The sequence below is a fragment of the Capricornis sumatraensis genome, chromosome 1, assembly GCF_032405125.1.
Source record: "Capricornis sumatraensis isolate serow.1 chromosome 1, serow.2, whole genome shotgun sequence".
Classification (NCBI taxonomy): Eukaryota; Metazoa; Chordata; class Mammalia; order Artiodactyla; family Bovidae; genus Capricornis; species Capricornis sumatraensis.
The window spans coordinates 12,319,933-12,341,577 of record NC_091069.1 but is presented as its reverse complement, the minus strand read 5'-3'; the positions used below and the strand labels follow the sequence as shown (position 1 = coordinate 12,341,577).

Here is a 21,645-nt window from a genome sequence, read left to right as displayed (position 1 = left end):
CTAATCTGGGAGGGTGCTTACTGAAAGACGCTGCGTGGGATGGACTTCCCCATCAGAGCTGAGTGAGCAGTCTCTATCCTGTTGCACACACGGTGAAGGAAGGTGCTTCTTCGTGGGAGCGGGAGGCGGGGAGGGGCCTCACCCTGGAGCACCCTCGACGGGCCAGGTGTTACCCAGAATATCCCAGTCAGTTCTAAAGCTCCAGACAGAGGTGCAGCTGCGATCTCTCCTGCCTGAATTGGCACACTGCACTAGGAAGCTGGTGGGGCTGGCCTTCGAGCCCTGGTTGTCAGACTCTGGAGACAGGTCCCATGTGCCCATGGCTAACCTTCCTCAGGCAGCCTCGATGGGGGGCTGGGGACTGAACGTGGCCCTCGAAGAAAAGCCGAAGCGCCTGCCATTGGGTCTGGAAGCCAGTGTCCCTGGAGAGGGGCCGCCGGGGACTCAGCCGCCTCAACAAGTCACCTTGTGAGGCCATTCTCTCCGCTGGGCCCGTGAGAGCTGAGCTGAGAGACGGTTTCGCGTGGTCCTGAGAGCGAAGCATTCTTCCCCGATGTTGACAGGAGTAGTATTTTGTAGTGGTGCTGGTTAATTTGTAGTGGCATTTGTGGTTTGAAGCCTTGTCAAGATCCCTGATTACTTCCCGTGCAAGGAGCTCGGCTGACGGGGAAGTTCACATGCTGAACAAAAGCGGCGAGGCAGCTGGGAGGGAAGGCAGCGAGGGGGCCGGGTGACCCCGGCCGCTTGGGGGACAGAGGCGGGGGAGGGAGGAGGGCCAGCAGTGGGGCAGGGGAAGGGGGGGCCTTTTGTTTTTAGTCAGGTGCAGCTGCTCGGCCTCAATCGGTGGCATCCCTTGGCGGCCCGAGGTCGGGCAGCAGATGCGGCCGTGGCTGGGCAGGGGCCAGGAGCCTTGCTGACGCGTGCCATTCTCTGCCCAGACAGGAGCAAGGGGCGGGGGCTCCACTGCTACCCACAGTGGGGCAGCCATCTGGGATGCCATCAAGGGGGCCTGGGTGACATTTCCAGGAGGGGGTGATGTGAGGATGCAAGGAGGGGTTCCAGATGTTGGGAGGGAGAATCCCCCTCTGATAGCAGTGGCGGGTGGGGGTGGGAGTGGCTGTTTTGAGGCACTTGCTGTGTTCCAGGTTCTGTTCTAGAATTTCTACCTGGAAGGTCTCTAGTGATCTCAACAACCCTGCAGAGAAGGTAAAACTCCCCATTTGGCAGAGAGAAGAAACTGAGCCTGCACTGCTCAGTGACTTGCCCAGGCCCCACCACTAACAGGTGGCAGAGTGGGGCTCCAGACTCAGGTTAAGTCTGACCCCCAAAGAAGCCCACACTCCTTCCATCAGACCTGATACACAAATGGCAGAAGGAAGATGCTGAAATTTACCCCTTGAGAATGAGGGTGCTCCCCGCTCCTGGGGGAGTTCTTCCCCCCACCCCCCATATCCTTTGAGCTTTTGGCCTTGCTAGGTCTGTTCTGACCACACAGATATGTTCGTCTTTGCAGCCACCTACACATCCCCAGGCCTGCATCCTGATTTGGGGAGGGTTTGGTCAGTATGTTTAAGGGCCGGGGCCCACTCAGCAAAACCAAGGCTAATTTATCATCTCAGGAATGATGTCCACCCCAAGCAGTACACTGCTAGGAAATTAAAATAAACATCTTCTCCTGATTCTGCAGTTGTACAGACAGGACTGCACAGAATCCTGTAATTCTCCAGAAAGAGAGTCCGGTGATTATGACAGCTTCCACATGGCTCACGCTGCCACCGGCAGCCCCTGTCTGAGCCCACCCACAGCTTGGGGGACTGGTCATATCCTGCAGGCAGTCCTTGACAGGCCATTCAAGACCTGGTCCCTGGCCCGCCAGCTCCATGTCCCATCATACCAAAGGCGGCTCCCCTGTCCAGCCCCACAAAGAGCTGCCCTGCGCTTCTGTGCCACAGCCCTTCCCAAGGCATGTGCTCGTTCTGAGTGCCCTCCCCACACCTGCCAACCTGGTGGGCTCAGCTCTTCCCTCAAGCTTCTGTCCCCTTCCCAGACACTGTCCCTCTCTTTCTGACTGGATACAGCTGGGCTTCTTTCTTCTGTCCCTCCACTAAAGACAAGGGGCTCTTCACAAGTGCCATGGTTATCTTGGTCACGTCAGGATCCTGGGCTCTAGGTGCAAGGCTTGTGCATGGTCAGTGCAAAGCAGATGCTTGCCCAAGACTGTAGGACCAGCCTCAAGTGGTCAGCAAGACCGTCGCCCAGCATTTGACCGATGTGGACCAACTGGCTGTCATCCTGTCACTGAGTGGTGCTGTCTACTAAGCTGGTGATGTTTCTGATCAGGAACAGCCTGCTTCTGATCAGCAAAAACTCCCCAACCTACAGGCATCCCGGTCTAACGGCTTGAGCCCAAGGCCACCCCAAAGAGCAAGACTTTCTGAGGAGAATGCACAGGTGGGAAGCTTAGATGTGAAATACCCCCCATGAATTCAATGTCAAATTTCCCCCATGTCTGTTAAAGACAGTCAGGTTTGACAGACAGAGATGGTTTTTTTTTTTCCTCCGCTCTTCCCTCAGAACAAATGGATGGAGATCCTGGTTTTCAAATTCCTGGACCCTGGAATACATTTCTATCTGTGTCAAAGTCTAGCCCTCCACCGCCTCAGCAGAGTTTAAAATCCTAGCTAATAGGTTAACAACTGTTTTTCTTCAGCTTCAAATGAAGAATATCAGAAGGCTGGGGGGATATGCAGCTCTCCAATTTGTACGGACTGCACACAGCTCCCTGCAACGTGTGTTTGACAGGACTGACATTTTGTACCGCTGTGAGATGGGAAAACGTGTGACATTTTTATTCATGGTGGCGTACGCCCTTGTAATGATCAGCTCTGGTCGATGTGCTTACCGCAGCAGCCCCAGAGCCCTCGGAGAACAAACAGGAGCCCAAGGTGCCAGCAGTTCGACTGCCTTATTAAACACCGCCAGGATCCTAACGAAGACCAACTGCTGGAAAATCTCACTGTCAAATCCTCAAGGACATTGTCAGCGCACAGCTAACTGCATATATTTTTCATTTAAAATACTGAAATCCAGTCTTGTGCCATTACAACCAAGGGGAGGGGCACCCACTCCTGTGGCCATTCTGTCAGCTGCCTCTTTGGAGCTCCGGATGCTGGAGCCGGATGCCCAGTGGGGTTCACGACTAGAGAAGAGGGCAGCGGGAGATGGGAAACCAACCTTCTGAAAATGCAGCCCAACCTGAAAGTTTCAGGGCTCTGGTGAGAGTCACTTGAAAAGTCGACCCACCAAGTCCTAAGTCTGAGTGAATGTGCATAATGAGAAAACCTGATTCCCCCGCAAGCCGACTCTTCCTGGAGGTACAGCCCCTCACATCCCGCGCCTCGGTGCTCAGCAGCCTTCTGCTGGCCGCAGACCCTAAGCCAGCTGCAGGAACACACGGCCGTGGCAGGCTGCACACCTTGGCGGCAGAGCTGCGCATCAGGGCGCCCACCTGCAATCTCACCACCTGCCTTGACTCCAAGACCTCGAGGTCAGCACGCAGGAGGATCTCCTCCCTTCGGTGGTCATTTCGAATGCTGATGCACACTGATGGATGGCAGCCAATCACATGGCAGGCCCCAGAGCTGCTCGTGGTTGTTACGCAGGGTGGTTTCGTTGTGGCTGTTCACGCTAACGTACTGATGTATTTATTTTGTAAGTATGTATTATTTATGCAGTGCCTCTATTTCCATCCTCCAGCCCTGATGCACCAAGACACACTCTGCTATTTATTTATGGGGTCCTTGGCGTAACAAGCCTAACAAGACACCCCTGTGTGGTTCTTACGGGTTTGCAACAAACTGTAAGTGTTTGGCTAAACAACTGGATGTTCTCCATCCATCATGGGCAGAGGCTTGCATTTTAAGAGGCTGCCCATAAAGCTGGTTTAGCATAATACTGTACATCATCCTTGGCAGAAATGCCCTGGGATGCTGAAGAGCTGGCAACCCAGCGAGAAGGAGCTCTAACCTTCCTTGCTATGGGATGGGGCATGGGCTAAGAGTAAGCCATGGGTACCCTGGGTACAGGCCCCAGAGTGAGGGGGGAAAGGAAGGCGGATGGAAGACAGTCCCGCAGAAAAAGCAGGACAGTGAGGGTGGACGTACCTTGTCTGCCCAGCTGGCCAGTATGTCTCTCCACAGAGCCTTTCCACTGATCCCGTTCATCCTAATAGACGCACCTTTCATTGCAGGCTGCACCTCAAACCTCCCCTTAGAGCATGCTGGCTGGAGGAGAGAAATGCAGCCAGCAGCCAGCAGCCAGCAGCCAGCAGCCAGCCTTGTGCCATTCCAAGGTGAAGACCAACAGCTCCCAGGGAGGGCATCCAGTGGACTGCGGTATCTGTCTGTCTGGTCTCCTGGACCTCTTTCTCATTGTTCCCTCATCTTCACATCCATGAGCTTTCGTCAGAATGCCGGCAGTGCCGTTAGCTGTCTCACCTGCTTCCTCCCCTTCCTGCAGTGGCTCAGAGTAAATCCTCCAGGGGCCATTCCCTCGAATGTAAGCCCGCACTGGCTCCTGACACCCAAGAGATACCATTCAAGCTGCCCCAAAGGCTTGGTCCCCAGCTACCTCTGCAGTTTGACTCCTGGCTCTCCCCAGCTGCCTCCTGGCTTCTCCCTTCCCTACACTAGCCCTCTGCTTCTCTCAAGAGTTGGGACTCTCCTCTTCTTTGCTATGTCATTCTCTTTACCTGGGATACCCTTCTCCTCTGGCTCCACCTGATGTACAACTTATCTTTCAAGATTCAGCAGAAAAGTCACTGAGAAGGCACCCCTGGTCTCTCCAGACATTCTCAGGACTTCTCTCCAGTCAGAACACTTATTTCCACTAGCTTTTCTCTTTGCCTACGGCTTGTTCACTGTGTCTCCCAGACAAAGAGTGTCAAGAAGGCAGGACACACATCTCATGCCTTTGTGACCCTGGGGACTTGGACAGGGCTTGGAATCCAATATGCCTCATAGTACACTGGATAAGTGAAAGAAGACGCTGAGGGCATAAAAAAGTAACTCAGAGTTCTGCCTGGCATCAGGTTTTTTAACCACAAAGACAGGAAGGCAGCAGGGGAAGAATTCTTAGCTGGTCATCATGGCTTGGGCAATGGAAGGTGTTTGGTAGACAGCTCAGGGGTATAGCTGCCCCTCTGTCCTGGAGCACCACCACTGCCTGCCTTCTGCTGACCACTTTACCCACCTGGCCTCCTCAGGCACCATCTTGCCAAAGTTCAACCTACTACCCCTCTGGAAATGTTCGCTATCAACTTTTCCAGGAAGGGAAAACAGGGATCCACCGAGAAGGGGTGAGGGACCAGGACATCCCAAGGAGGGCGACCAGGTGGCTGTAACCATGGAACCATATGGCTGATGGGCAGTAAGGTCTCAAAAACACAGTTTACACTGCTTCAAGGCAATGTTAATCCCCCAACACTTCGCATGTTAAGTGAGATATAATCAGCGATCCTTTAGAAGTCCCTTTTACATATTCTCTTCTAGTACTTTTATTACATTTTAAAATTCTTTATAGTATAAACAAAATGATTTGATATTCTAGAAGACATGGAATTAAGCAGACCGACAATAAAACTAAGCCGGCAAAAACAATGGCTTGAATTAGGGACACAGTCAGTGCCATCCCAGGTTGAGTGGGCAGTGCCATCCCAGGTTGAGTGGGCAGTCATCCCAGGTTGAGTCGGCAGTGCTATCCCAGGTCTAGTGGGCAGGAGGCTGGCAAGCTGCCTTTGCTGCTGTCAACACCAAGCTGTCCCAGGTCCAGCGAGCTGAGCTGTGTGGTGGAAGAAGGTGGGGTCCTGAATCTGAATCCATCTTACCAACCAGGGGATTAGGGTAAGGCCCGAGACCCCAGTGAGAAGTGGGGCAGTCATGGTCCTTCCTGCATCAGCCTGGGGAAGATGATGTGAGAAAATGCAAACACCCACTGATCACACTGCCTGGCGCCCAGCAGGCACTCAGAAGGGCAGCACCGCTGGTGTTCTTACCCCTGTGTGAAGAAATTCGGGGCTCTGTTAGGTTTATTCTGGGGAGAAACAGGACAGTGACCTTGCCCTCCTTAGCCACCCTAAGCCACACTGCTGGATTCTAAGCATGTCCCAAACCACTGGCAGCCACAACCAGATACCCCAGGAACGAGACAGAACTGAGGCAGAAGGCTCGATGAGAGAGGCACAGTGAGGGGAGGGCTTGGGCTCCAGCATCAGGGAGACCTGGTTTGGAAATCTTGCTCTGCCACGTATAGTGTGATCTGGGGCAGGTTGCTTGACTTCTCTGAGCATCAGCTTTCTGGGGATAATAACAACTGTACCGATGTCATAGGATGTTGAGAAGACTCAGGGAGGTGACACCTGTTGAGGGGCCTGGCTTCCATGAATAGGTCTGCATGAGCATGAAAACCAACTTGACCCATCTGACCCCTCCTCATCCTGACACCTCCCAGTCAGCCCTTGTCACACCACTACCCCCACCCCCCAGCACGGCCAGGTTAATCATTCACTTCATCCCCAAAGGCCTCAGGGATTGATGGGGGACAAGGCGATAGGCAGCTTCCGGCACAGCGCTCCCATGGCCGCGGGGTGGGGACCGCCAGCAACACTGAGCTGACTCTCCTGGAGGATCGTGCTTGTGGGATAGAATTCATTTCCAATATATTATGTTTTATTTCCCCTTCCCTGCTGGGATAAACTCTCCACCTTTGGCACAGAGAATTCTAATCTGAGAAAATACCTCCTCTGGTCTCGCTGAATCAGATTTCCTGCGCCCGTCCTGCTGGTCTCAGTCTCTCCCTGGCAGGGAGCTGCTCCAGCACAGACCTTCAAAGAAATGCTGCTTCTGGGCTCTGGTCAGTCCTCTGGCAAAGAGGCCCCGCTGTCACACTGCTGAACACAGACAGACTTGGAGGATGCAGGAGGCCTGTTGCACTCACACAGCACCACACGCAGGGGTCCTCAAGTGAACACAGGTCTGCAGAACAACATCTAGCCCTCCCCGCTTTGGTCTCTCCTGTTCTCTGAACTGCCTGGCGGTTCAAGGGCATGGGGAGTGCACAGAGCTGCCTTCCCCCCTCCCCATGACCCAGGGCCTTCTGTGTAGTCAGTGTTCACCACTCAGTCGCTCCCTAGACTCCCTGGGCAACTCATCTGCACAGGCCCTGGGAGGCTGCTAAGGTCACGGGGAGGAGGTGGCCACTATTCGTGTCTGGGGACAGTGTGGCTGGCACAGGGAAAGTGCTGGCCCAGAGCCGGGAGGGGATGGCTCTGCTGGGAGGAGTCAGGGAGCCCTGTGGGCCCTGAGAGGTTGATGGCATTTTGTTAGCTGGACAGAAGAGGAAGGACATTGCTGCACTGGAGACAGTAGGAGCCGATTTGTCTCTGGGTCCCCTAGCCCCAGATCGGGGCCTGCAGACACCCACGAACAGCTGGTGAAGGCGTGAATATGGAATTGTGTTGGGCACTTCAGGAGAGGAAGGGACCTTGCCCTGGGTGGGGACACTTAGCAGAGTCTTGTGGGTGAGAAGGAATTGGCCTGACGTCATGGATGCAGGTGCCTCCAGCCCAGCAGGCCCAGCTGTGGGCAGCGTTTGGGGAGGGATCTGGGGGACTGGGCAAGTCCTCCTGATCACCCAGCATGTCTGTGCCTGGGGAGGGACTCCTGGAGAGGGACCCCCATTCCAGGGGGGCTCAAGGGCTCGCCTATCTCACTACTTGCTGATGTTTCTGATGCCCCTTGTGTCTCCCAGATCAGCAGACGAGAGTGATGGGCAACCCCCGGGATATGAGGGATGCGTGGGCATAGTGGGACTGATGCCCAAGTGGAACCAAGGCGGGGCAGGTCTGGGGAAGGCCAAGGACAGCCTAAGACAGTGCAGTGAATGGAGCTCGTGAGATGGGAGTAGATGGAAAGCAGACATAGGAGCTGCCAGAGCAAAGGAAATGCTGGAAACCACAGGGGTAGCTGGGCTGCCCGTAGAGTGGGGAGTCAGAGGGGACAGGCCAGATCTGGGGAGGAGCTCTGTCCAAGGGAAGGAGGACAACAGACAGCTCCCTTGGTGGGAAGCCCAGTTCAGATCTCCTGCTGCAACCACCAGTTTCCCGCCAGGTGGCCTGAATTCCATTCCTTGGTGTGTTTCGGTTGGACCTTTCTGGAGGCTCTACCTTGGGCCAAAGGAATGGTTCAGAAGGCAAGAATCCTCTACTGCAACTGGCCAGAGAAAGCCATGGGGAGTGCGTGGGCAAGGTGTAGGGAATTCCAGGGCTTAGTTGAAGTCAGTTGCTACCCCCTCCTAGAACAGGCTACAACGACAGCTGTGTTTGGTCTCTCAGGTTCAGAACCTTCACCAAGTATCTGAGACTTGGCCTGAAGAAAGCTGCTCCACATAAACTAGGCCAACGAGCTCTCTGCCCAGTCCTTGAAGCTGATGGAGAGCAAGAGCCTTCATTAAACTTTGCACCTACTCTACAGGCATCTCCAGCAAGTCAGCAGTGATGAGATGATGGGCGCCTCCTGAGCATGTTGGCAGGGAATCACCCCCGCCCAACCAAACTGGTTGGTGTTTAAAACAAACAAAAAGGAATTTTGAGACGGCCCATGACATGATCACACACCAGATGGATTCTGTCCACAGGATGACACTGAACCACTTACTGTGACATTGTGGGCCCCTGAAGGCAAGATATGGCCGTGTGATCATCAACGTTTTCACAAGTGTGGAACAGAATGCGTATCCATGATTATCTGCTGAACAAGTGACCTTGGCTCTTTCTCTGCTCCTGGGCCCTGGTTGCCGCTGACCTGGCACACCCCACTCCCTGGAAGCTGTCACAGGCGACTGTGTCCATCTCTGTAACCTGAGAGCCCTGATTCCTACCTCCCTGCCATGCACTCGCTTGTCCCCTCTCTATCTGGTACCTGGTTGACCTCTGACCCTGACTCTCCACCATGTATGCTCTTGATTTCAAGACTGCCCACCGTTCTGTGTATGAACTTTTCTCTGCCATCAGACAAGAGGACAAGGGCCTGGGACGATGGCTCCTGTTTGGCCTCTGTGCACACTTATCAGTTTAATCTGTTTGCCCTTTTGATAACAGGACCTCTGATTTCCTTTCTAGGAACCACCCTTCCTTCACTTCTTAGTGTGTGTTTCAGGAAGAGCCCTACCTCTGGCACCCAGGGAACCCTTGGCCACAATGACGGGCTCTGAGACCGGCGTGTGACCTCATGCTTCCTGTGGCAGTCACTAGGAAGTGACTCCCGCTGTCTTGCTCCTGGCAGGTTATGGCTGGAAGCTGCTGCAGCTACCTGGCCACCAGGAAGGTAAAGTCCCCTGAGAATGGCACCAGCAGAGGAGGCCAAGCCAAATGCAGCCAAATACAGGTCTGATTGATGAGATTTAATATCTGGATCAAGCCATACTTGAAGCTGGTATGAGGAAACAATTTCTCTTTTGGGGTTTATGTCCCTTGCAAACCAAAGTAACCTAACTGATGTAGATTCCCTGGTCTTGGGGACTGGACCAGCTCCTGCCACCCCCAGTACTAACCCCTACACATGTCCAGTTTCTACCTTGCATGCAAATCCCAAGAAAGCACCCAGTGTGCCTTTGGTGTCCAGCGATAGGTTTGGTGTGCAGTGTACACCAGGTGCAGGATACTGGCTTTCTCGTGTTGGTGTCAGCTGAGGCCCAGAAACATTAAACAAGGCCTGGGGTCTGGAAGGAAACTAGGAACAAGGATTACCTGTGGTTCAACATCCTGGGATCCTGGGTCGCCTGCCTAGGCTGCTGCATAAACCCCATCATGACAAACCCAGCAGGAATCTGCCGGGTTTTTAGCACAGAACTGGGGTTTGAACCTGAGGTCTATTAATAGACAAATGGCTTTGAATCTTGACTGTGCTTCTGAGTTGTGAACCTTGGCTAATCCCCTAACCTCTCTGGGCCTTGCAGATGAGACAATACCTGAGACCCAGCCATGGCTGAAAGAACTAAGTGGGTTAACCTGTGGGAATTGTCCAGCCTGGCACCTGAATTGGGACACAGACCCACTTCTCCAGGTCTCAGCGAGGTGCCTGGCATGTGGTGAGCAATTCAACATCACAGCTGCCCTCCACTCCTTCACTGCTCTTCAACCATAAGAGGAGCTCCAACTGCTGTGAAAGTGCCCAAGACCTAGCAGAAGCGGGGTGGTTGCTGCCCCCTAGCCCTCTGCAGTCCTCTTCACTTGTGCTGAATTGAAGTCAGGTGGTGGAGCTTAGAAAGCAAATTGCAATTTTGAACCTGTATTTTCATTTGGCTGTTGATACTGCTCAACCCTTCCATGGCATGCCAGGAGCCCTTGAACTCCCTGTGGCAAGAGGAATACTATCTGAGAAGGCAACATCATATGTTTAATAAGAAATTGCTTGGATTTTCAACTCAATCCTTATGAATTTCCAGAATTTGACCTCCCTTTTTTGATTGGCAAGTTTTTCCTCTTGAAGTCGAACATGGCTGCTATAGGAGCAAAGCCTGGCTTTGTTAATTTTGCATCAGAAAGCTGTCTCTGGGCTACCTGGACTTTTTGGGAAAGTGAGGCCACATGTGTCCCACCAGTCGCCCTCTCCAGACAGACCCGACAAACCCACAAGGGACCACCACCACTCTGGGTGATGGCAGAGTGAGTCAGAAGAGCTCTGCAGCTGCCTGCCGGCGCTGAGGGCACAGCTGCCTTCCAGTCACCCTGCTGCGGGCACGCAGGAGCTGGTGGGAATGGAGCCGGAGACCACCCCAGATGTGCCTGCTTTTTCACACAAAGTTATGGCTGAAAGAGTGGAAAAAGGAGTGATGGAAAAGGGGGAAATATCATTTGGAAACAACAGGGATTGAAGGGGCAGCCTCCAGAGGGCTCTGCCTCGTGGTCTGTGCAGGCGCGGCTGGTAAGTCAGGCCAAGAAGGCACTCTGGCCGGCAGACCACGATGTTCGCTTCTCACTCACGCCTGGTGCCCCAACCTGCGCCCTGGGCCCTGCCACTCGTGTGTCTGAGTCAGACTTGGGCACCATCTCCTGGCTGTGCCCCCAGCGCCTCTCCCTCTGCCCCACGATGCCAGCTCTCCTCGGTTTAGTGCTGACTTTCCACAAGAGTGTAGGCACGTGCGTCAGTTACATGTGTGCCTGAGCTGGGGTGGCTGCCACTGAGGGGTGTATGTTCTGAGAGACGCCGGGTGCTGGGAAGACAGGCTGACTGGGAGGCCCTGTCTGTGGGTGACTGACATCTGGCTCTGCTTCTGCTCCACTGGAGGAAGAGACCGATGTTTACTGAGCACATGTGCAGCACAGAGCCAGGCAGACGGTGCCTCGCTTAATCCCTATAAGGACCTGTGATGTGAATATTATTGTCCCCACCTTAAAGCTGAGAAAACTGATCTCACTGAGGTTAAGTTACTGAGGGCAGGTTACCAGCTTGTTAGTGCCAGAACTGAAAATTTAAGCCCAGAGCTGCCTGATGCTAAAATCTATGCTTTACGTTCAACCACACTACTTTCATCAGCTGATCAGCCTTTGGCTTTCAGCAGCTAAACTCCTGGGGGCATGGCGGGGGGTGTCATACTTACTTTCTCTCTCTCTCTGTGAATGGCTGTTACATATGTGTGTGTGTGTAATTTTTTGGCCATACCATTCTGAAAGCAAATTTCAGACATCACCTAAATACCAAAGTGTGCACCCCTGAGGCATAAAGATAAGCCCCTAAAAACCATGACATCAACCATAGCTCTATCACGTCACCTAACATCCCAGTCCATCTTCAGATCTCCCAACTTTTCAAAGAAAATCTTTGATGCTTAGAAACACAAATCCAAGTTCGTATTTTGCATTTGGTTATACAGCTTAGTCTCTTTTACAGGTGAAATCTTTGCTTTCGGGAAGAACCCAAGGGGCACTGGGCCTGCCCTTCCCTTGCCTGCTCTCTCCCCAGCTCTCCTCCTCTCCAAGTGCACTCATTCTGGGAGTCTGGGGTGTCCCAGGGCCCCCTTGCTTCCCCTCTTTTCCTGGGGCATTTAAGACTAGCCCTTAGGAGCTCATAAAAACACCAAATGGAATGAGACAGGATCTAAATTCCTATAATACAAATCTGTTTCTACTTGGAAACAAAACCCTTATTTATGGAAAATGATTTGGAATTTGCTTTTGACCACTAACGGAATATTCATTTTCCTTTTTTCAAGTGAATGGAATTGTAAGGATAGCAACTGAAATAAAACCAAATAACCTGGATACACAGAAAGTACTTAAACGATAATCAATTATTAATCAATTAAAAAATCCACATAAATAATAAAACTTTAAGATGTTTACTGAAGGCCAGGTCAGTGCCAAGCCCTGTGGTGGACGTTCCAGGTTCACATTCTCATTGGGGGAGACAGGCAGGCATTAAAGATATGATTACAAAGCTATGTGAGATGCACTGCGTGTGCCAAGTTCTGAGGCAGCACAAAGACAGGAGCAACCAACTCAGTTGGGAGGATTTACGAAAGGGACCAGCTCTGAGGGCAGAAAGGCAGATAGATCATCACGGGCCTCATGGTCTATGTCAAGGGTAATGGGGAAACTTCAGGGGAGGCGAGGGGCAGAGAGGTGGCACGGCCACTGGTGTGTGGGTCAAGTGAGGCTCTATGGGGATGCAGTGCAGCTGAGTCTGAAGGTCAGTTAGGAGGCTGTGGCTCAGTGCAAGTGAGCGGTAACAGCCTGACCCACTGCTGTGACAGAGGTGTGGACAGGTGAGGGACAGGGCAGTGTCAGGGGGCAGAAGGGAGAGGCTTGAAGGGTGGTGGGGAGCAGACCCAGGTTCCTGGATGGACCTCGCTGTGGTGGGAGGTAGAGGAGGAGGGGCACGTGTAGGTGGGAGTGTACCCTCAGCCTGTGGGTGAGGTGTCGAGAAGGATGTGAACCTCGGTTGGAGGTGTGTGGGAGGCAACGGCAGAGTTGAAGGGAACTGTGTGTGACTTCTAAGCCCAACGGGGTGGAGGGGTTCCTCAGAGCTGAGGGTGCCAGGAAGGTATTTGCTGGCAGGGCAGCTTCCCCAGCCCAGCGTGAGCCTGGCACTAAACAGCCTGGCTCACGCTTGTAAAGTCAGAACTCTCCGCATGCACAGACAACAGGCAACCGCATTCCAGGAGCAGATCCTAAGGGTAAATCCAAACCACTCCATCCCAGGCCTCCAGAAGCCATGGTAGTGCTTAGTTTGAGCTTTGGTTTAACTGGCTTTTCAAACTTATGTTAAAGAGGTTTACAAAGCTTTGCTCAACTGGGAGAATAGACACGTTTCAGTGCACATTTTTTTTGGATTCTATCAGATTGGAAAGCAGGCAATTACTTTGTTTGTAGGATCAACTAGGGGTAACACAATGAAGCGGGTCCTAGAGTGGGTCTGCCCTGTCCTCCCACCTCCTGAGAAGGCCCAGTCTCCGGCTGAGGCCCATGGTACACAGCAGCACGTGTCCAGGACTAGAATCCAGTGTCCCTAGGTGCCACTATCAGTGCAGTCCCCAAAGCCAGGGAGGGAGAGCTGTACTCAGTTGAGAGAAGAGGGCTGCTGCTGCTGGTGGAATAAGAATTAGCTCCTAATTCAAGCAAACATCTTCTGGGCCTGTTTCCCCATCTGTATGATGTTTATGAGCCCATCTTCCTTACCACTTGATGTCAAAGATTCAATTAAGGGACTTCCCTAGTGGTCCAGACTGTGTGTTCCCAATGCAGGGGACTGAGGTTTGATGCCTTGTCAGGGAACTAGCTCCCACATGCTGCAAGGAAGATTCTGTGTGCCACAACTAAGACCCAGTGCAGCCAAAGAAAACAAAAGATTCAACTAAATTAGTACATAGGTCTTTTCAAAGAGGGGCCCATGGGGCCAAATCCAGGAGCCCTGAATGATGTGACCAAAGATTGAGTCCTCCGTTGGATCTAACAGTCACTTGAGAGTGCCATCGTTTCCCGATAGAGATACAAGCCACTCGCACCCATGACTGGTGACGTGGGAAGGTAAAAATGAATGTAAATGTCTTCCAAGTTTAAAAAAAAAAACTTAGATGAGTACAGAAGTGAAAGTGCCAAGCAGCCTGTCCACCTAATTAAACACAGGGAGCACAGCAGTTTCCAGGGGGTGCTCCCTCTGCTGATTCCTCAGAGGGGGAAGAGTTAAGGCAAGATGTCTGGCTGAGGGATGCCCAGACCCTGCTGGGGAGGGCGGGGCTTCCTCACTCCTTCCCCAGCCACAGAGAGGGGAGAAGGCCCACTTCTCCATCCAGGAGAGGAAAGCACGGGGACTCCTCAGGTTCTCTCTGGCTCTCAGCTGCCAGGAGAGGAGAGTGTCTCCACTGAGTCTGGGAGATGGAACTGAGCATGCCCTGTGCTCCTGGTGCCACGCCCCCAACCCCCGCCCCACCGCACACACAGCTGCCATGCACAGGCACCTTGGGCACTGCCTGAAATTGCCCACATTTCCTATGGGGCATAGCTCAGTCTTTTCAATTCAGAGATGAGGTTTGAGCAAGCCCATTTGGCTTCAGGTCTAAAGCCATATTCTCCTTTTAGCCTCGGTAAAAAAACAAAAAACTGGCATCCTTATCTCATTTGACTGTCTCCTGGGCCTTCTTCCTCATTTGATTCTGAACTTGAGAGAAAGTTATTTACAGCCTCCTTAGACCTAAACATTTTCCAAGGTAGGAAAAGATAATCTCAAGTCAGAGACTTCTGAACTCTTTAAAGAAATTAGATAAGGAGGCAGAGGCTAACTAAAAATCCATTTACTTGCCCTTGTTTGGAACCATCGACAGGGCTCATGATGAACTGCGAGTGGTGTTACATTATGTCTGCTTTAGAAAAGAAATGAAAGGCTAGACAGTTCAGTTTGTTGTCTTTTAGTTACAGGGCCCAGCTTAGGTCTACAATGGGCCTGCAGGTGAAGAGGAGTCCCTGTGGGGGCCCTCAGAGAGCCCTGAGCTCACCTCTCTCACGGTTCTCATCACTCTGGGTTGGGCTGTCCATTTGCTGGTCTGTCACCCTTATTATGTCCCACAAGGACTTATCTATTTATTTATTTTACACATGGATGAACAGATGCAGAATCAAAGGAAGAAATGGTCATAGCCTTGAAAGAGGAAGCTCCAGTGAAGCAGAGGTAAGAAAGCACCTTTTCTCCCCTGAGGGCTCTGCAAAGGCCAACCCCCCTTGCAACACCCCTCCCCCCAGCCCTGCTGCAACCGGCCACAGGTCTCCATGGAGTCCCCTGGCTGGCTTCACGGGCACTAACTTTGCAAGGTGGAAGGATGAATGTAATCAAGACCTCACTAGTCTCTGCCTCCAGTGGAAAGCTAATTGTTCTTAAAGAATGAAATCTACAGGAACACAGATTCAAGGCAAGGGTCTTTCTGAGGTTAGCGTGCACTGTCTGGCTAGCTTAAATTATTTTTCTGGAACACAGTAGCTTTACTGGACATTTCAAACAGAAGCTGATGTCTCTGCTTGGTGAGGGAACTGAAGTGGGCTCTGGAGGTGAACCGTCCTGTGCTTGCAATATGGTCCCTGAGCTCTGACTCTGGCTCGAAATACAGCTAAGGATCTCTTCCTCAGAGGGGTATGGCAGAAATGACACAAGTTTTCCAAAAGGAGAATATGTACTATTGGGCTATATGAGTAGTTTAGGTAATACATGGATGGACCTTATTTTTTTAAATAGACCTTATGAAAATATTGGGCCAGTACTGATAATCTATGGGTTTATCAACATCACTGCTTAAGAAGAGAGTAAAATGTCAGATTAGTATAAACGTCAGGTTGGAGTCTGTTTAAGGAGAAATATGAAGTGAAAAAAAAAAATAGTACAGATAGAGTACAGAGGAGAGTGTGGCAAAAAACTCTGAAATGGAACTCAAAAGGCTTCTTTGAGAATGCATGGCCCCTGAAACACATGCCTGCCGGTAGGAGGTGCTCTAGAAACACTGCCTATTCTGGTCAATGGTTCATCAAAGCAGGCACCCAGGGGAGGACTGAAGGCCAAGCTAGCACCAGGGCAAAGCTGGAAAGAGTTAAAAGAAAGGGGTCTTGGGTTTCCCTGGCCCATCCCCCCTGCCGCTAATCTGTCACCTAATGAAGAAGCTGTGGCACAAGTGAGCTGGCTGGCAGTTCACTTACAGCAAACTGATTAAGAATGTTCAACCAACAGCAGACTGTAGACCTTTCCAGAGAAAATAAATAGAGTGTAGACTGTATGCAAATGTGTTTGTCACTTTGACAGCACGTCTCAATTAAGGCATCTCGCGGCTGTGGGTAGGCTCTGTGGCTGCAGCTGGAAGGGAGAGCCCGCTGCATGGCTGATACTTGGGGCTTGACCTTAATCCGCATGCATGCATTAAAAAAAAAAAAAACCCTGCCTTCCTGTACACTTGCATAATGCTGGCAGCCACGTGAGGGAAGTGACAAACGGGGAAAAAAAGCCACTTTCATCCTCTCCAGTTTACAGACCTGTGAAGGCACAGACAGCTCTTATTTCAACAGAGTTTGGGGTGGCTTTTTTAATTGTTTATCCCCCACCCGTGCGTGCACACACTCTTATTCTGCATTTAGCTGGGAATGACATTAAAGCATCTCTACTTCTCGCTGAAATGGAAAGAAGGTCTTTCTCCATTTCAAATAGGGCCTCCTTTTTTGTGTTTCGAAAATGGAATGTTTAACACCATGAAATCCCTCTCCCCCGCCCCCTCTTTCTCTGTAATGGGCTCCAAACTCCAGAGAGGGGCTCTTTTCATGGGAAGGTTAGTGTGTGCAGGAATGAGGACAAAGGAAAGCAGGAAGCTGGCTCTGGAATGCCATGCTGGCGACAGCCGACCGACTGGGGCTGCGCTTTCAGCAAACACAGTCAGGGAACTAGGGTGCAGATTCCTTCAACAAGGCCTGAACCCCAGGAAGGGGCAGCTCCTTGGGGTGCAAACACTGATGAAATTTGAAGATAATCATTAATCAAGTGAGCACTGCCCTGTGGATACCTCTTTCCTATACTACATTTCAATTTTTATAACATCCCTTTAAAGTGTAAAATCAGAAAAGGGGGATAGATACCTCCAAGTTTAAGATGTATAAATGTATTATCTAAAAATATTGATTACAGAAGAAGATTCTTATGTTTCAACAAACTCATCCCTCACCATAATAACCCACTGCAACAGTTTCATTAGTTCCCTTCATTTCTAAATAGCTCAAAGTCTGGTACATAGCAGGCACTTGATAAATGTCTGTTAAAAGCAGGAACATTTGAATGCATGCTTCTAGATCTTTTAGGTGATAACATAGCATCATATTAAAGATAAGATCATGAAGATTATTTTAATCATGCTTCATCTAATTAATGGTTCAGAATCAAGTGACTTAAGAATGAATAACTGCAAATTCTTATTATAGTCATAGCTTGCTAACAGAGCCATTTCTCACAAATCAAGAAATTATGACTTTGGCTCATCAAGAGAGTCAATTCAAGAGAAGAAGAGGAGGGTATACAATGTTTTTTAACCAAAAATATAACCACTGATAAGGACATGGATAAGAAAAATTTCAGTTTCTATGTTTTACTTAAGAGGAAAAAAAAATCAAACAATTGAACAATGTTTTAAATGCTCAGGTTGAAAAAAGTTGGTTACAGAATCGGATCACAAGAATTATAGTGCGGGTGTTTACTCTGAGAAGCACGACCCCCAATATTGATTTTCAGGAAGTATATTAATAAAGAACTCCTAATTGATTTTTTAAGACTTCACTTGTTGTCTTTTATTTGAAGGCGCAAAGAAGGGCCTGGGATGCTGAAGCGCTCTAATGAGATGCTTAGCTAACAGAGGCACCTTAAACCGAGTGCCTTGGAATGGGGAGGCAGCAGCTGCATTTAATGACTTCACTTTACAGTTGAGCTGGTTTATGACCAGAGCCACACTGTCTTCTCAAAATTTCTGAAAATTCACCTTTTTGGAAACATGCTTCTACCAAGTGAACCTTTGATAATATGCAGAACTCCATGGAGTTTTTTGTTTTGTCAGAGAGAGCTGAAATGAAAAACTGTTTACATGTGCTATATCATCCACTAAAACATAACAGAAAGCCCAGGCCAGTCAAGGGGCCAGGTACATACCTGTCCAAAGTGGACTGTGATTGGCCGCCGGTCTTCTCGGAACTTGGGGTCCTTGGCCTCTACAAGTGGGGACGGCGCAGTCTTTGGCAGCTGCTCTTCTGTGGTGGGGGCACAGCCATTCTCAGTGATGTCCTGCAGGGAGAAGTCCCATTGGGGGGTTGGTGTCTGGGTTATGGCCCCTGCCATGAGCTCAGGGGCTCTTTCCCACCCCACTGCTAAGAGGCCTGACAGAGAACCCCCTCTCGGACCCTCCTGCTAGAGATAAGGAAATGGAAGGCTAACTTGGCCCTTTCACTTAGGGAAACCAAAATCATGCACATTAAATTATAAAGACAACATAATAATTCACAATAGTGGAGAAGACCTTTCCTCCTGCTACCTCACGCAGTTATTTTAATTTTTATATATTCACTCTGTCCGCATGCAGGCATTTAAAAATTACTTGCAATCACAACTCATGCATAATTTTACATTCTGTTTCTTCTACTATAAACATTTCCATGGTACAATACAGTCATTAGAATGATCATTTTAATGGATGCATAATATTTCATTAAGCAGATACTCAATAATTTAATAAACCATTTTTACGACTACTGGGCATTTAGATTGCTCCTAATCTTTTTTAAACTTTTTTTTTAAACATCACAGGGATAAACACTGCCATCTTTCTTTCTTTTAGATTAATTCTTTAACAGAAATCCATAGGAATGCAATTGCTCGATCAAAAGATATAAACATTATTCAGGCTTTTTATTCATTCTACCAAACTGCTTTCCAATTTACACCAACTACCAGCAATGGATGTATTATCAGTTTCACCATGCGTGTTAGCCATACCGTTTTAAAAATGTATTGCTAATTTAAGAGGTGAAAAGCTAGACCTTGTTGTTGTTTTAATTTGCATGGCTTTGATGATTTGTGAGTGTGGACATTTTCTACACATTTGTTCACTGATGACGTTGCTGTTTGTGAAAACCGTGTGTTTCTGCTCCCTCCTTAGGCCCGGTCTTTTCGGCAGAGAATGAAGAAAGACACTTAAATCTGAGTTAGGATTCTATGACCTGGAGAAAATTTAGGGAGCCAGTGTCATCTTTTTTTTAATTTAGAAATTCACATTTAATTTGTGCTTGTGATAAAGTCGAATTTTAAGGTAAAGAAAAAGCACAATGTGCAAAAAGCAGTGATGCTCCTTTCCCTAACGCTGGCAGCTGACTATCCCCGTGGGTTCTTTGGGATGTGGATGGTGCCGACTTGTGCAGTGTGGGCCATAGGGTTTTATTCAAGTCAAGAAAGTTGAATAAAGGCAGAGAATAAATGTACAAGTAAAAAACATTTAAATCTTTTTTTTTTCCTAAGTAAAAATAACTTACAGCCAGACTAAAATAATAAATACAGACAGAGGATGAGATGGTTGGATGGCATCACTGACTCAATACACATGAATTTGAGTGAGCTCTGGGAGTTCGTGATGGACAGGGAAGCCTGGCATGCTGTAGTCCATGGAGTTGCAAAGAGACGACTGAGCGACTGAACTGAACTCTTTTCATGGCAAAAACAAATACACATTTTGGTCGACAAGACACATACCCTTAGTACTCATTAAATTCTGCACATAAAAGGCTTGACAATTGATTGTTCTTACTGAGTTAAATAGAGAGAATGGTGGCACGTGGAGGAAAGTGATCCCTTACTAAATAATAATGCATTAAAGAAGACACAAGGAACATCTTTGAGCCTCAGTCTCCTCACCTGTAAAATGGAGCTATGGTACCTATGAGGAATAAAGATGATTAAGCAACATAAATGTCTAGAACATTTTTCCTCAGGAGTGTCCTCTGTATGGTACTCAATAGTAATACCCGAGTACCTACTAACAAGGCACTCAATAAACCACAGGGAGTAAATCAACTATGGTGGTTTAGTCACTAAGTTCTGTCCGACTCTTGCGACCACATGGACTGTAGCCTGCCAGGCTCCTCTGTCCATGGGACTCTCCAGGCAAGAATACTGGAGTGGGTTGCCATTTCCTTCTCCAGGGGATCTTCTCAACCCAGGAATCAAACCCAGGTCTTCTGCATTGCAGGCAGATTCTTTACTGACTAAGTTACAAGGGAAGCCCCAAATCAACCATACTTTAATAAAAATAAATAAACAATAGGGATTGCTCCCCCACCCCTCCTCTCTATATACTCAACTCCACACACCCAGCTGAGTCTCTGTGCTGCTTGGTAACAACACATGGAGATGGTGACCTCTTGGTTTTGCTAGGTAGGGCTTGCACCAAGTGGCCCCGGCCTCAGCCAGGCTGAGGCTCAGTGATGAGAGAAGCTGCCGCCAGCCAATTAGAAACAGCTCTCTTGGAAAGGGGCTGCCCAAAGGTGCTCAGGTCAAGTGGAACAAAGAGAGGGAGGGACTCCTTCTGTGCCAGAAAGTAACAAAGGGCACAAGGGGCATTATGGATCCAGTGGGGTTACTGAGAGGACATACATAAGAGGTTAAATAAAGCCAAACAAAACAATTCACTTTTTGTTTAGGAAAAGTATTGCACTGTATGTGACTGGTTGGGGAGAAAAATAAAGACACGAAGCAGTAAGGTAAGCTAGTAAGAAAATATTGAGAGTAATGGAAACTATAAGATGATAACTATTTTTTAAAATGTCTGTGGTAGTTTTGGGCAAAGTGTCTTAGCTTAAATTTTTAAGTTAAAATTTCAAGTAAAAATGTCCTAGGTTTTGTTTTTACCATTAACTAGCTATCCGATCTTTCCAATTCACTCAACCTCTCTGTACCTATTTCTTTATTTTTACAACAGGGAGACTACCATCTGCTTGGCAAACTTCAAAACTGCTAAGAGAATGGGTTAAATGAGATGAGATGTGAGGAAGTTTTGAAAAATGTCTAAGTCCTGTGCAAATTGAACATGAGACTTATTCCCTGCAAAATGGAAAAAGCACCATCTAAAAGGAAGCGCTTCCCTGTCCCTGTACTGAGTACCTACTATTTGCAGTCACTTCTCCAGACCCTTGACCTTCACTATCACACTTAGCTTCCACAAGAACCACAAAGTAAATGGGATTATCGCTCTTTTATAGGTGAGGAAACAGGGCTCAGAGAGGGCAAGTTACCCAAGACCACACAGCTAGAAAACGGAGGAGCCCAGGGCATTGTGATTTATATCATATGGACCCACGACAACAGCACAAGAGAAGGTATTCTGAGTCAAGGAGGTGCTCAAAAACTCATCAGATGTGACCTTGTCCTCAGAAACCCCTATCACAACAAATCGTTGTAAAGTTGAATAGAACATTTGGAAGCCAAATGTGTCCAGTATATACATGTGCTTGTGCATTAATACATATGTTAATTTTCTTTAGTTAAAAGACCCAAAGGTGCCCAAGATTTCTTACAAAGTTCTGGGGCCCGCCCCACT

General features: G+C 49.4%; 1 protein-coding gene across 1 annotated transcript in view; it reads right to left on the bottom strand.

Annotated features, from left to right (window-relative positions):
- DENND1A (DENN domain containing 1A) overlaps positions 1–21,645 on the bottom strand; it is a 539,355-nt gene that overhangs the window by 34,975 nt on the left and 482,735 nt on the right. Inside the window, exon 19 of the mRNA XM_068966275.1 lies at positions 18,213–18,344. Coding sequence (XP_068822376.1) covers positions 18,213–18,344 — 132 coding nt within the window. The remainder of the gene's footprint in view (positions 1–18,212; positions 18,345–21,645) is intronic.